The sequence below is a fragment of the Narcine bancroftii genome, chromosome 3 (assembly GCF_036971445.1).
Source record: "Narcine bancroftii isolate sNarBan1 chromosome 3, sNarBan1.hap1, whole genome shotgun sequence".
Lineage (NCBI taxonomy): Eukaryota > Metazoa > Chordata > Chondrichthyes > Torpediniformes > Narcinidae > Narcine > Narcine bancroftii.
Window position 1 is genome coordinate 288,504,439 of NC_091471.1, and position 16,455 is coordinate 288,520,893.

Consider the following 16,455-nt stretch of genomic DNA (forward strand, 5'->3'; position numbering starts at 1 on the left):
CATTGTGTGATGACATTGTTTAATGGGTTTATTGTATTGTATATGTTGAACGTTTAATGGGGAGGGAAGGTAGGGGGGGGGAATGGGGGAGAAAATGCCACTGTGTATATTTAAGAGGGAAATGTTTGTATGTATTTTAATTGATATGGTTCACAGTGTGAAAAATTTTTAAAAAGTTTTTAAATGTATCTGAATTATATTTTTTTTAAACAATGAGAAATTACTAACAGTGAAAAAGTTGAACAAATTGGAGGTATAATTAATAATTATGGAAAGCCATTGGTACATTAGGCATTAATGCAAGGAGCAAGAAAATAAAAGAGTGGACCTTATAATTATGCAAAACACTGTCTAGGCCTTAGCTGGAAAACTGGATGAGCACTGTATCTTGCTGTAATGGTAGTTCAAATATAACAACTCGTCGCATTGACTATTCATGAACTCACTGGACATGCAATAACCTAATCACGGTGTTTACAATACAATGAAAGGGCAACAATTTTCTCCAGTGAGGATCCAGTTGAAGACAGAGCACTCACGGAACATGCTCCTGTAGAGAACTAGTAATGCTGCTGGTTGGGAGGAAAATATTTAAAGTTGGGTAGTTTTGTTAATTGCCAAGGCATAAAAATCAATATTTATCAACATACATGATCTGTCTGGATTACAAAACTACCTACTTGTAATCCTTTATAGAGTGAAGAATATTTATAACCAAAAAACCAGGCTATTTCAAAGGGGAAAAAAAAGTTAAGTAAATAAATTTGAGAAACGTTGCTTGAACAACTCATTCTATGTTTCTTTTAAATAGGCAGGAATGATTTTATCCGAGTGACCATTGACAATGTGACCAGCTTTAAGAAAACGACTGTGTCGTCTTGTAATAGAACAAATGATCTCAGAATCATGGAGAATCACTCAAGCCCTCATCATTTTTTTTTACATCAAGTTGGTGACAATTTTACATAGACCAATAATGCAGGACTGCGAAATATAAAACAGACCACTTTAAGTGAGGAGGCACCTCATTGGGATCACCACTGCTGTAAAGAGGAAGTGGATCAGAAAACAGTGAACAGAAGCAGTATTATAAATGAACTTTTGGAAGGCAATGATCAACAGCAACATATGCAAGTTTGAAATTGTACTGTGCAATATTGTATTTAAATAATTTATTGGTACTAAATTATATTTTAAAAGCAAGATATTTAACTCGTTAATAACTTAAATGTTTATAGGTACATTAAGCTTTCAGAGCTGGTTAGTGAATAACATGATTTCAGGCCCTAGTGTGTTTTTCAAATCAAAGAACTCTTCAGTCCTTGCTTTTTATCCCTCCCCATGATTTAATTAACTGATCTCATCTCTTTTTTTTTGCTATTTGTTGAAAAACAATCATTTCAACTTTCTACACCATTTCCCCAGAATTCAGAAGTGAAAACACGCACCTGACTCAACGAGCAGCTATGTGAGAAGCCAGCTTTTGTTAGCTGAACTATTTCCCCTGGAGATTCATAATTTACCACATAGAGATGATGTTCTAAAGCAGTGTCCTTAGTGGCTTGGAAATAAACTAACTTGGTGGCTTCATTCACCCAGATCTAGAAATTGGAAGAGGCACAAATAGTGTCAAAGGTTAAAGCATCAAAGGCTATAAACAGAGTTTAAAACCAGCAATGTCTTTAGTTTATCACAGTAAAAATTTGCACAGTATTTCTAATGTTGTGGTATTCCTGGTTCAAGCCCTCCTTTCTTCTTGCCCAATAAATCTGCATTGGTTTGGATTCTATCATTCTATAGTTCAAGAAAAAAAAGGAGCAAACGCCATGTGAACATTTGTTTGATACTTCTCTGCACTCTTGACCACAATGTTGCTCATGTATTGCTAATTTCAAGTAAAAGAAGAACTATGCTTGGATGCAATGGGTTCTTGATTCAATTATTTGTAATCAAGGTTCACTGACAAATAATACCCAATTCTGGGTCATCATCCAGCAATACTTGCTGAAAGAAATGACATTTCAATGATAGATTCAAGTTCACTCAGAGAGAAGGCTGTCAACAGCTACCACCAACTCTCTCGTTAACAAAGTGACTGGAGCTATTGACGCAAACTCTCAATCCTTTCAAGTTGAGAAGAAAAATCTTGAAAGATTTAAAAAAAATAATTGAATGCAGGAAGCACATAGTATGCTATATGCAAGTAGGATGGATATTTCTGTCTAAAATTGTAGCTCTTTAAAATATTATCTTGGACTTTAAATTGGAAAGCCGAATCAATGGCAAGCAGTAAAGGATACTGATTGGGGTTTTAGTGCCTGGAAGGCCTTTTGCCATGGGGTGCTAGAGTTCAAAGAAAGGAGATGATTTCTGTGGTACACACCAATTTGTTCAGATATACTGAACAAATGATTAAGCAGCTTGTAGATGATAACAATTGGCCATGTGATCAATACTGAGGGAAAAAACTGCAGACGGCAGGAAAATTGATAAATAAGATGTGCAGAAAAATGGGTAATGGAATTCAAACTTGGGAAGTGTACAAGACAAATGTAGAGAAACAGATGTTAAGCTGCATATACACAGATCTCGGAGGCCTGTAGGGAAGGTAGGTTACAAAATATATGGATTATTGCCTTTAGCCAAGACAATGTACACAAGAACTGAAAGGTTATGCTGAAACAGAATACCAGGTCGGCTTTAGCTTGATTGCTAATGTATCAGTAATTTTGATAACATTGTAGAAAGGTAATATGACTGCAAAAAGGTGGTATAAAAGAGCTTTACAAGAATAATGCCAGAGGAAAAGGCAAGTAATTTTGCGTGACTGGCTCGAATTCATTCATTAGCAAAGATGAAGAAGTGTTAAACAAAAAAATTTCTAGATACTGGGAATTGGAAAACCCTATTTAACTTAGCTTTGCAGACAATACTTGGCAGCATAGTTTAAAAGACAAAAGAGTTGATTGTTTTTAATCTTTTCACTGTTTGCAAGGTTGACAGTACATTTAAAAAACACTGGATAAGCACTTGATAAAATGTAACCTACGACTATAAACCACGAGTTAGAGATGAGATTAAATAATTTTCTCAGCTGGAACGGACAACACAGTTTTTTCTGCTGGCTATTTCAAGATTCTTTTATTGACATATAATAAAACAGAAAATGTGATTTTCTTGAGTCTACGGTATGGCAGACAAAGATTTACCATCAACAAAAATTGCCCAGCACTCCTTACAGTCAAAGTAAAATAGAGTCTACCCAGAATCACTAAAGGTCCATGGATTTGCCTCCAGTACTCCCAGTCTTCGCAGCCACAAAGCCTTCAGCCCAAATCATCAGTAACTTGAGCTCCGACACAATCAGGAAGCCCTTAGTGTCTTTAGCACCCTCTTCCATCGTGGTTCCAATGCCTGGCATGCCTTCAACCAGTCTTCAGCAGTCTGCAGCCTAGTGAGAGTCCTTTGACCGGATTTGCCAGCACCCCGCATGAGTTCCTCCCCTCAAGTCACAAACAGCCTGCCACCTTCAGCCTCAGAGCTACTCATTGCTTTGCCATCCATGGTCACCATCTTGCGGGTTGTCTCCTGTTTCTCCTCTTCTGATGGGGGGAGGGAGGGGTGGTTTCCCCCATTTTCTGGTGCCCTGCACCAGTCTTCTGCTTCCCTGGAGTCTGCAACCCTTTGCGGTTACTGCCATACATAGGCGCTACCATCTTGGCCCAGACCCTGAGGATTTTAAAATAAACTACCGTTGGCTCCTTTGGCAGGCCATTTAACGCCAGTATGGAGCCAACTGCAGTCCTACTGGGTGGATGGACCTCGCGGGGGGTGGGCTGTCTCCCTGCATGTCCGCACCAGCACACTGCTGGGTGCAGCAGATCTGACAGTATCGCCATTTTTTTGTGCCCATATAATGTTACTTGAGCAAATGAATGAAGAGCATCAGCATATGGAGAAAATATTTCAGAATTAAGTCTAATTATGATGCAACTCAGTATATAACTATAACTAATTCACTACCTTGCTATCAGTCCCATTAGTAAAGTCACTGGTTTTCACAACCCATCCAGTGCAGGCTTACCCTTGAGCCATGTCTTGCGAGCACCTCCCATTCACCACTAGTTAGTGCAACCTCCTCTTTAACTCGACATTTAAAATCATCTGAAAATAATAAGGGAATATTTAGTCAAAGAAATGGCACAATAAGTAAAATTACACCAAGTAGCCAGCGAAGAGTAAAAATGTAAAAGACGTTGCCCTGGCAACCAATGAACTGCAGTGCTTTTAATCTGAGATAAAATAAAATACAAGGCACTCGAGCATAAAAAAATCTTGGAAAAATACAAAAATCAGGTTTTGTATGCTCACTTGCCAGAACACATGAGACTAATTACAAAATGGACAATCCATAAAACATTTTAAAGTCTCAGCATACACGCGGTAATGGCACCTGGCTCTGCATTAAAATCCTGTTTTATGGATAGTGGATGCTCAGACAAAAAAGAGCCATTTTTATGCTTGAATTAGTAATTGACACATTGGACCAATTCCCAGCTCAGAATTCAAAGGACTCTCTTTTATTAGGAATAAAAATTATTTTCCAACTTCTGGCCCCCGACCCTTTCAATTTGTCTTATTCCAGTCAGTGTGCGCCCATAGAGTTGAAACGAGACCAAGAGAAAATAATGTACAAAGAGATAAATGCCTTGAGCTGCTTGGTTTTGCAGATTTCGATAGAGTTGTCCAATGTCTAATTGATACAAATCTGATACTTAAATTATATCAGGACATATATTTCAAAGAGACTAGTGAGTGCCACGGTTCCTAGGAAATCTCTGCTCTAAGGGTAAAGATGAAAATAGATTTGAGGCATTGAGTGGTTATCACCTGCTTCATGTTTTATGTCCTTATTGAAGATACCCTTACTCAAAAGGACATACAATCAAAATGCCGCATAGACGCTATCGAAATTAATCTGACATGTTTTTGTGTTATTTTCGATTTCTGGCCTTTGCAACATTTTGCTTTTTGAAGGCAGTATTTTAAGTTCTTTTTAAAAAGCTGGGATCTCTAGATGCCTCTATTGTCACATACATAACAAGCAATTTATTTACTTTTGTTTGCCATAAAGGTACATCCAGAGGTGCCACTGGCTCAGAGCCCCACCACTAAGAGAAAGAGAAGCAAAAAAGATTTTTTCGGAGATGCTGAGTACCAGAGGATTTGCCTCCTGCATCCCTGTATTCTCTCCTGCTGAGCAGCATCCTGTCCATTCCAATGGTGAACCTGAGCTCCTAATTTTGAACCTCTGCTATGAATAGGAAGCTATTAATGACAGAGCCTCTTTGGGCCTCTGTTTCCCATTGGCACCCTCATGAATCTCAGTCTCCATATCAGGTTCACATGAGGCTTCTCCAAAAGCCCATAACCTGTTGCAAGTCCTTTGTAGTAGAAATGGTAAAGGGTAATCTCTGTTGCATGTAGCTGCTGAGGTGGTAGAACATGATGGCCAGGTGAACACTATTTTTGCCCTGGCCCATGGAATTGGGGGGAGGGATTCTAATGGAAGTAGAGGTGGAAGAAATAAACAAGATACAATTTGAGAGTTTTGTAAAATATGATAAAAGGAAAATATCTCAAATAGCTGTCTGTACAATCTCACAAAAGGCACCGGGCAACTAAGAGCATGAAATCAAGTCCCTGCTGGAGGCAGGGAGAAATGATATATTGTTGTGGTAGCAGTGGGTTTGTAGTGGATGCTTGTCATTAATTTTTCTCCCATGATGGAGACAGAGACACCAAGAAAGGGAAGAGTTATAAATGGACTGTGAAGGTGAAGGCAGTGTAGAATTGGCAGAAACTGATAAAACATTTGAGTTCTATAAAAGTACAGAAAATAGCATCAATACAGTCATCAATTTACTGGAAACAGAACTGAGGGAGGGGACCAGAGTTGGAGAAAAATTGAGGATTATTCAACAAAAAGACTGGCAATGGTTTGGGCCCATGCAAGTTCCCATACCTACAAATTTGATCTGAAGAATGAGAGAAGAATCAAGGAGAAATTTTTAAATGTGAGACATTGCCATTTTAAACTTAGACACCTGGTTCAAAATGCATTAAACTAAAACTTTTTTAAAAACTGTTTCACACTGCAATATTTAAAATACATGCCTATCATATTTAAATTTGTGATCATATGAATTAATTTTGGTCTTTCCACCAGACAAATAGTTAAAAGCAAAGAGCAGTAACTCACCCACACTTGGATTGAATTGCTTTGCCCACTGGTAGCAGCCTTGTTTTAAAATTGATGTTATTCTATATAAATGACAAAACCCAGTCTGTGATTCATTTGCCCAGATAAAAGTTATTTCATCTTCTCTAGTTTGTACAAAAGGGTAAAATATGTCATGGACCTTGGAGAAAGTGGGAAATGACAATTAATTAGCTTAGCACACATGGTAATAATTAAAGACAATACAATGTACAACCGCTCATTGAAGATTTTACTCAATTATTCATGCAATCACTGAAGATTCTGCATGTACTTCCTGATCATCAAATGCCATCAAGAGGGGAGAGGACTGAGTGTGGTGGAGAAGAATTGTAACAATAATTGTTGATCCTCCAGCACTGAGTATTGAACATTTAATTTAGATATACAACATGGTTACACACCCATTCAACCTACATGCCCATGCTACCCAACCCTGGATAATATTTTGAAGCATGGGAGGAAATTGGAGCACACAGAAGACACAGGAAGAACGTACAAACCCGGATTTGAACCCAGGTCCCTGGTGCTGTAACAGTACTGCGCTAACTGCTACACTGACCGCGCCATTTTTTTTTTTTAAACGGAGCTGAAAATTTTAACCAAAAGCTCTTGCCGTATCTTGAGTCAACAAGCAAGAGCAGTGCATCTCTTTTATCATTATCCTTGCTGCCAAGTGACTTTTAAATCTGAGGTCCTTCATTCTCCCTCTCACGCTGGATTAAGTAGGTTCCTTACTTCATGACTCATTCAGAAGACCTAGATCACTTTCATCTTCAATTTTTCAAGTTGAACTCTCAATTCCTCCTCAAATTTTCTCTTCCAAATGGCATTTGTGGTATTAACAGAGGATTTTTTTTCCCCCAAGTAATTATAAATTACGTTGAGGAGACTGACAATATTGAACAATATTATTGCTAACTGGACAACTGTGCCTGGAGACTTTCGTGAATTTTCAATAATCAAAAGCCAAACCCTTTTACATGCATGAAAACCCCTTTCAACATTTGTTGTTCATTTCTAACATATTTTAGAAGAGAATCAGCAATTGCTTGTTTGCAGGATTATTTAATTAGGTTTGTGTTCGTTTAATTGGCCACCCTCTTTCCATCTGTAAAAATTTGTAAGTACACAAATAATTCTTTGAACTCCACATCCATACATCCACTAGCTGGACCCCATATAAAATTATCATTAGATTATATTCAGTTCTTAGCTGGTATGGATCAGAGAAAACTATGAATGCTCAATTATTCAGTGCTGAAGGACTTTTTCAGAAAGCATCTCATGCTCTAACACGAACATACCAAGTTCAAAAAGGTAGATTATATTCTTCAGGAACTTTTGGACTTACATTTATCCAAATATCAGATATTTCTTCATAAATAATATGTGGATGAATATTTTCTGGCACAGCCTCTACAAACTTAATCCGTTCGCTTTCATCCTTGGTCACCGGAATAAATAATAACGTTGGAATCAAAACTAAATGGAGTCTTTGTTGAGGTCGATCTAGTAACACTGCCCAGGCACTGTGACAAAGGAGCAAGAAGAGACAAGTTATTCATTACTGCAATTCAGGCTGTCCAGTGAGTCTGTGATTGGAATAAGCATTAGGCATCAAGTGAGAGGTGGTAGATTGAAGGTAAAAGGTCATTTCTATTCTGTTCATGATTGTACACTGTGGCGTCTAAGAGGCAGTCTGTGAAGTACCTGAAGAGACTGTTGGTTAAGAATACAAATAATGGACAATGTGGGCCTTGGAAACCACGCTTCCCTTTCTTCAAAATACTTCATCTGACAGCAGATTCAAAGGCCATAATTTTAGTCATGGGCAAAACCACTGTGTTGGCCAAGTTGGGTCTTTTTTTTGGGCTGGGAAAAAGCAATGCTATGTTGATAGAATTTGCATTAAATCTCCTTTTAAATTTACTCTTGAAAGGAGATGCTAACTTGCACTTAAGGAACTCAAACTGTTTCAGAAAATTAGATATGAATCACTCATCTCCTAAAGGACCCCATGTGCATAACAGAATATCATAGTATTTTTTTTAAACTTTGAGAGTAGACTTAAATTACATTGGTCCACATTTTTTTTAATGCTTGGTCAATTTCACTATATAGTCAATACTTAATTGGTATATTTTGAATTTAGACAGGCCCTTTCAGCCCACGAGTCTGTGCTGCCCAATCAATCTACAACCTCTATACATTTTGAAAGGTGGGAGGACAACCGGAGCACCTGGAGAAACCCACGCTCATAGGGAAGATGTACAAACTCCTGACAGACAGTACAAGATTCAAACCCTGGTCCTGATCACTGGCTCTGAACAGCGTTGCGCTAACCCTTACGCTAACCGTGATTTTGGTATATATTGTTCAAGAACCAGCTGGTTTAAAGCCCACCCAAGTAGTTGAAGTTTACTTCAGAGTTATTGAAGAAGATCTAGAATTTCACAACTCAGTGAAGAAATGGCAGTTCAGATATTGCTCGGAAACACCATCTTCTTCGGTATTTCCAGCGACTTTGTGAACTGTCTGCAGCTAATTTAACTCAACCAGCTACAAGTATACTAGAACTGGAAGACTGGCTTCCTAATTTTCCAAAGCCCCCCTTCCATCACCATCTTAAGGATTCATCCCCTTGTTCACCAGAGCATGGAGGCTGGAGTGAGGGCTCTCTACAGTAAAAGCAGCAGCCAACCCTCCAAGACCACCTGGACAGAACTTTCTGCTTAAAAGTAAAAGAGTGGGAATGTTGCCACCTCCAAGTCAGACATGATTAGCCATTCCTATATTGCCAACAGGCCAGAATCCAGAGTTATCACTTGCCAGCATTTTGGGAATAATTTTATCACAATGTGTGCAGCAAATCAAGAGGATTGTTCACCACCACCTTCCCTAAGGCAACTGCCATATCGGCAGGAAGCCAGAAAGCACAGAACAGATCCTTCAGCCCAACTTGCTCATGCTGACCAAGGTGCAATTCTGGGTTAGTCCCATTTGCCTGCCTTTGACCCATGTCCTTTGAAACCCTTCCTATCTATTTATCTATCCTAATGTCATTTACTTTCAACTAGCATTTACCGTCCAAATTAGCTCTGAACCGTGAATTATTTTAAAATATCTGAGTTTAATTTAAAAAAAAGATTCAATATATGAGATGGAATATAAGGCAAATAAAACCTTGATCATACATAGTACAAATTGTGAGCACCTTCCCAATCAAACCTATTATATCAAAATATTAGCCACAAACGAGCCTGCAGCTGACGTGGACATTTACCCCTTCCATAAATTTTCGTCCGCGAAGCCAAGCCAAAGAAGATAAAAAAGAAAAAAGGAAAAAAATAAAGCCTAATAACTAAAACCCCTCCCTCTAAACCAGGCAAATTTGCCTATCAAATAGGAAACAAAGAGTGACATTTGGAAACCAGACAGTGCTGTTCACAGGAGCATCCAAACACCCCCAATTTGTTAAATTTTGGAAATACTCCATGAATGGGCCCTGCATCTTATGAAAGTTCAAATTTATACTTTTAACATTATTTCTGAAATTTTTCTAAACTTAGGAAGGGTATAATCTCCCGTAACTATTAAGTAGAAGTAGGTGAAATGCTTTCTATCCATCTAGCTATCAACGAGGCAAAAGCTAAAATTCACTTCTGAGAGAAGTCAGTAGTCTTTCCTCTTTCTGAGAAAATCCAAATAGAGCAATTAAGGGACATGGTTCCAATTTGACCTTAAAAGTGGTTGATAAAGTTTTAAAGTAATTTTTCCAAAAATTTTCTAATCTAGGGCAAGGCCTCGTTTAGAAGCCTCAAGAATTTTATATTTATCACATAATCGATCAATACCTGAATAGAAGCGAGATAACTTAAAAAAAAATCCATGTAGGCAGTCCTCAGGCCCTTTTTATCTTTTTTTTATATATTAACAAGTATCCTGAAAATTTGACGTAGGTTGAGAATATGAGCACAATTTAGAAATTTTGTTGGATTCAATAGTTTTTCTCTAGCCAGCCTATTATAAATAATCATTTTATTTTTACCTTCTTTGCCAGGTGTAGTTTTAGAGACTGGTGCAGACTGGGAATTAATAATTTTAAAGATCTTTTTATTCATGATTATTTTGCTTCTTTTGAACGATTGAGAGCAAAATTTAAATTACCCAATAATTTTTTTTCAGATATCCACACGTCAGACATTTTGTTCAGTCCAAGCTCTCTGATTTTCCATGGATTTCTGAAACAAACATTCTTGATTCACTTTTTATCTTTTAATTTTCCCAGAGAGGTGCAATATCAATTAATTATAGTGATTTGATAGATTTGAGAACAGTTTTCCTAGTTAAGATCAAGAGTGACTGGGAAAATTATTTGAATTTATCACTTCCAGGTGATTAATGAATCTGTAGCGGCTCACTGGAGGCTAATCGAACTGGCTCAGGAGGTCTGAGTGACGTCATGACATCACAATGCGATGACGTCATTTGGAACGCACGGGGTTTTCAAAAGTTCACGTGATTGTTTGAGTAAATGACTTTTATTGAACTTTCACGCAATTACATCTGGTCATTTTCTTGTTCTTCATTTCGCACTGCGACACAGTTACTACATTGGTGACCCCGACAGGCCCAAATGGATTTTGGACCCAACAAGGACAACACAGCAATTTTGGTTAAACTGTCTGTCGTTTGGACCACTCAACCTGAAGTTTGGTTCAGGCAGGCTGAGCCACAGTTCCACGTTCACACGATAGAAGTGGACGCCACTAAGTACTGGCGACAAAGTGCCTTCGACGAGGACATGGCCGGTCAAGTAGTGGATTTCCTTCTGGAGCCACCAGCTCTTGGCAAGTACAAAGCCCTTAATGACTTCTTTCTCTGGATTTACGGTCTCTCATGACGCAAGCAAACTGCACGACTCCTCCATAATTGATGGCCTGGGGAACCGTGCCCCTTTGGAGCTAATGAACGACATGTTGGCACTGGCAGATGGTCATAGGCCTTGCTTGCCCTTCAAGCAGTTGTTTTTAGACCATATGCCAGGAGATAGCTGTCTCATGCTGGCTGATGAGGACTTTGATAATCCTCGAAGAGCAGCCGCCCATGCAGACATTCTGTGGCGCGCGTAAACAGCAAGGCGCAAGGCCCACAGAAATTAGTGCTGTCTCACATCCAAAGGCCCAGGCGCATGTTCTCCCGGACAAATATCACTCCGTGACAATCATCTGGTGTTTATACCATCAACACTGGGGTTCTGTACCTCACTGCTGCCGACCCCCTTGCATTTTCTGGGAAAATGCCATGGCCAGTCGTCACTAATGGCTACTGTGACATTGAGGGCTTCCAGAGACATTTACGATTACTCATCTCGACCTTGATCAGTCCTCGCCATGACCCTGATGTGAAGGTGTGGACGATCAGCCAAGAGCAGGGGGCAGTAATGACACCAGTGGTTCAGCCTCCTATCGCCAGTTCAGGGGGATGTGGAGGGTCCATGTAGCAGCTCACAGAGGCTTAATCGAACCGGTTCGGGAGGTTTCGAGTGACAGCACGATGTCACAATGTGATAACGTCATTTGGAAAGCGAGGGCTTTCAATAGCTGCAGGTGACTGAGTAAATGACTTTTATTGAACTTCAACTCGACTACATCTGATCATTTTCTCATTCTTCATTTCGCACTGAGACACAGTTACTACAAAATCCTCATTTTGTGCATGACATTGTTTGTTGCAATTCAAGGTATATATTTCAACAGTTATGGACAGTAAATACTAACCTTGACACATATATAAACAACTTGAAAATGGCACACAGCACAGAAACACATCCTTAGGTCCACCATACCCATAGGGACCATTAATTTCCCATTTAATCTAATCCCATCCACTGGACCCTGGTCTGCTGCATTCCATGCCTTGGAGCTTTCAGTGCTTTCAGTGCCACCTTCGCAGAAAGTACATCCAGCTTGCGATCACCCACTGAGGGGAGGAAATTTTCCACAAATTCCCAGTAACCCGTCTGATATCTCACTTTAAACGCATGCTCTCTGATTTTAGATCCTTCTGTCATGGGGTAAAATTTCTCACCATTTCAGCCCTCAAAAAGTTGTTAGGTCCCTGTTCAGTTTCCTCTACTCCAAGAATAACAAACCCAACCTAACCAGTCTCCTCTTGTAACTAAAATGATCTACCTCAGTAAAGAGGCTGGTGAATCTCCTCTGCGTCTTTGGCAGTACAATCACATCCTTTCCAGAGCAGAGTGGCTAGAATTGAACACAATACTCCAGCCATGGGCTAACCAAAGATTTATAAAGTTGTACCTTGATTTTCATTGGGAATTTAAAAAAAAGGGAAGCAAAGAAAGTAACAAGCATATCTGAACAAATTTTCATTGACTAAAATTTGGGAATAGTTGCAGCTAAATTCATATCTTCAGTTCCTGTAGGACACCACAAGTAACCTGTAAACCTGTATTACAAAAGTTGCTACTCCAGCCGATTTAGAATCTTCTATTACATTAGGCGACCATTATATTTTCTTTGAAAATCAATTACTAAGCAACCCAGAAGGGAGGAAACTTACAAGTGTCCATCTTTTGTCCATCCCGCCCGAGCTATGTACTCAATCCCAGGAAAAAGAATCTCAAACGGCTGCACCAGCTCTTTGTCCTGTGTACTCACAATCTACCAAAGGAAGAAAACAATGCATTACAATTAAAGTTACAAACAGAATCCAGGGAATAAAACCCACAAGACATATTTCAACTGGGATTCCCTCCCTCAAAGTCATTAGTTTGTAGCTAATACAAAGGCAGGTGAGAAAAGAAGTTGTGAAAAGGAACCCGAGAATGCACAAAAGGCTATATGCATAAATGAAGGTCAGAGAGTATAGTGGGAAGAACAGAAAAGCAAAATCTTTATTTAAATGAGATGACCCTACAGGAAAATATATTGTGGTCATTTATTTGAAAACAAATTGGTGTACTTGCCAGGTGGCAGCATGTAAGAATCTTGGTGCATCTAAATATTGTGTCTATGACAATTAACTCTCTCATATCAAATGCATTTTGAAAAAGTAGGGAAATTCTGCTGCAGCTGTACAAAGCTTCAATGAGTCCAAACTTGATGGCTCCTTAATAAGGGAGAATGTATTCAGCTTGGAGGAAATCAAAGTTCACGAGAATAATTTCTGTTACGAGGGAGGTGTCTTAAAAATATATATATTTAATTGTCGAGTGAACTGGGCTTCTGCTTCAGAATTTAGTAAGAATGAAGCCAGGTACAGAGACAACCAGAATGAGGGACCTAACAGACAAGATAGATGTATGAAAAAATTTAAATGTTGGAAATCTGAAATGAAATGCTGGAACATTCAAGTTAGGCTTCATCTGTGGAAAATGAAACAGGGCCATTGCCCTTCAAGTCAAAGATCCTTCATCAGAGCTGACTGGGTAGATGCCATAACAACACTTGTCCTGGTGAGGGCGACAAGGGGACAGGAAGCTTGAAAATAAAGGGAGCGGCAATTTAAGACTGGGATAGGAAGGAATTCCTTCTGTGGGTGATAAATCTTTGAAATTTTATTCCCGTTTCATTTCTTACGCTTATGTAGTCAAAGAAGAGGCAAAGCAGGGTGAAATCAGCTTGTTCTACAAATCATTCAGTCTATTACTCTTTTGATTTCCCAGTCAATGAGAATCTTACAATTTACTATTCTTAATCTTTTATCTTTGGCCAGTCTTTAAGAGAAGTGGATATCAATAGATACGTTGTTCTGCTTCCACTGATATTTTTGGTCAGAGATTCAGTGCTGAAAGTAAATATTTTTAATTTCATACACTTCAGTGAATGATGTTACCTGATGGAAAATGTGTCCTTTCTATTTAATCATTAAAACTCCTGAGTATTTTTTACATTTTAGAGAGAACAATTTCAACTTTTCTTCTAAGTCATCAAATAACACTTCTTAGCTATCACCTTGGCAACTTTTTTTAAAATATACTCTTCCCACATTCACAGTATCCTTGTCAATTAGTGTGTCCACTCTGACCAATAATCAAACAAGGGTGAGTTTATCAATTGTTCATAAGTCAGGACTGATACATCACAATTTATTTTTCAAATGTCATAATTTGATTCAATGTTTTCTAAAGAGATTTATATTCCTGATCACTTTTAAAAATTTTCTTCCCCAATCATATTCCCTTCTAAAACTTGACAATTTCATACCTGATAGTTCTGCATATAGAGGCTGCCCCTTTATTACACCAATTTGGATGATGGAAATTCACACTTACAAAATTAACCAATTACTATCTGATTTTTTTTTAAGATATGAAATAAAATTCGTTCTTACAGAATGTGGAAAAATAATTATAAATGTATTTTCTTAAACCACACAGAGATTATGACCTTTACAGTATGGAATAACACGATACCAACCATTTTCTAGGAATATAACACTGGTGTAAAGTGAGAGGTGGGATGGGGGTTGCCTGTACTAAAATCTACAGAAGTATACGAGCCTGATAAATAGTTTCAAATCTAACAAATCAAATGGTTTACTGTCTCAAGAAAAAAAAAATGGGGTGGAATAGTTGGATACACTTAGCAAGTCAAGCAGCATTGCGGAAAAAAGGTTAACATTTCAGGTCCACAACATTTTGTCAGATCAAGTATTAGAGCCTTTTCTGGGTTTGTTTCAGATTTGCAGCGATTTTTAAAATTTTGATTCACATGGGAAAAAAAATGTTCCCCGATAAACTCTGAAGCTTTCAATACAAATATAAACTTCTGAACCATCCAATACGCCACTTTTAAATGAATACTCACCACCCCTTGGGCATCTGTTCTGAACTCAGATAACTTGAGTGTTATCTTGGGATTCTTACTCCCTGTCAGGGTAAGATATTAAAAAATGTTAGATCTAAACAGGAAGGTCTTAATGAAATTAAAATTGCTGTGCAATTTCGAACGTTTAAACAAGTTAATAGACTGTTCAATATTCTTATTTTGCAGAATTGTTAACAAGTGTGTCATCTTTTAAGAAGATTTTATTTATACATTTTCTGTCTTCTATCTTGTCATTGACAAGGCCAGAATTTATTATCCTGAAGGTGAGCTACCTTCTTGAACTGCTACAATCCTTCCGCTGAAAGCACTCACATGATGCTGTGAATTAAAGCACATCTCAAAAGTAGTGGCTTGTTATACACAAACAAGAGGCATTAAAATAGTAACCAAGGCTTTTGACTCTCACTGGTTTAAAATTCTATTTAGAGACTGACACAATCCATTATTCAGAAAAATTATAACTTTGTAAGCTTCAGTCATCAATACCTCACTTTATAGTGTTGAAGTTGCAGAAAAACATTAATGAAGTTAAACCAATAGCCTACTATCAGGATGTCTAATTGCTGCATCATTCCAATTTTGCATGGCAAGTTCAAAAAATATTGGGAAGTTCTGAAGGGAGATGCTCTAGTGCCTGCTTTGCTCTACTCCAAAGACTGCTGAATGAAAAACTGCAGATACTGGAATCAGTAGCAGCAAAAAAAAAAAACCCCGAGAGAGTTTGTCTTGGCATTGCTCATTGTCCTAGAATCCACATGTAGAAACCAGGTAGGTACCCTCCAATACTTTTAAGGAATACACTCGCCTGGGCTGCTCGCTGCGGGAACAAGTGTGAAATTTGCCATCCCTGCTGCTGCATTAGGAACCTGGCTGATTCTCGACTGGCATTGTTGTAACACTTCGTTGTCCATTGGTAGACCATACCTTGATACTATGGTCTCCTTCTTTACTTCCAGTTGGATGATGGGAATTATTGTCCTTTTGATTAAAACTGCTATGTCTCCTTCTCTAGTTTGGTAATACAGCTCACCCAGATGAGATATTCCTTTACTGCAGAGAAATTTCCCAACTAGGGACTGGCAGGAGTGCTCGTAAGAGCACAGATGGCAGCTTTCCTCAAATCCCTAGAAGGTGATGAGAGATCTGAGCAGTTAGCCAACATATAGAGTAGGTGCTCTATGTTCCCAGCATTGGGCCTGAAGTCCTGAGTCATGCATGTTAGCACCGAGCAGACCTACTATTTTCCCCTGCCTGCTTTCAAAGCACAGTGAGAGATTAATTGCTGGAAGAGTGGCAGTGAAGAGCATTGTTTCAGGC

General features: G+C 38.6%; 1 protein-coding gene across 4 annotated transcripts in view; it reads right to left on the reverse strand.

The window, feature by feature from the left end:
• The window catches only part of dpp9 (dipeptidyl-peptidase 9), an 84,548-nt gene that overhangs the window by 27,958 nt on the left and 40,135 nt on the right, over window positions 1–16,455 (reverse strand). For all 4 annotated transcript variants that reach the window (XM_069928538.1, XM_069928540.1, XM_069928541.1 and 1 more), the window contains 6 exons: window positions 15,118–15,179; window positions 12,869–12,969; window positions 7,635–7,812; window positions 6,263–6,422; window positions 4,085–4,164; window positions 1,449–1,601 (listed from right to left, as the gene is read on the reverse strand). In XM_069928538.1, the coding sequence (XP_069784639.1) occupies window positions 1,449–1,601; window positions 4,085–4,164; window positions 6,263–6,422; window positions 7,635–7,812; window positions 12,869–12,969; window positions 15,118–15,179 (734 nt within the window). The remainder of the gene's footprint in view (window positions 1–1,448; window positions 1,602–4,084; window positions 4,165–6,262; window positions 6,423–7,634; window positions 7,813–12,868; window positions 12,970–15,117; window positions 15,180–16,455) is intronic.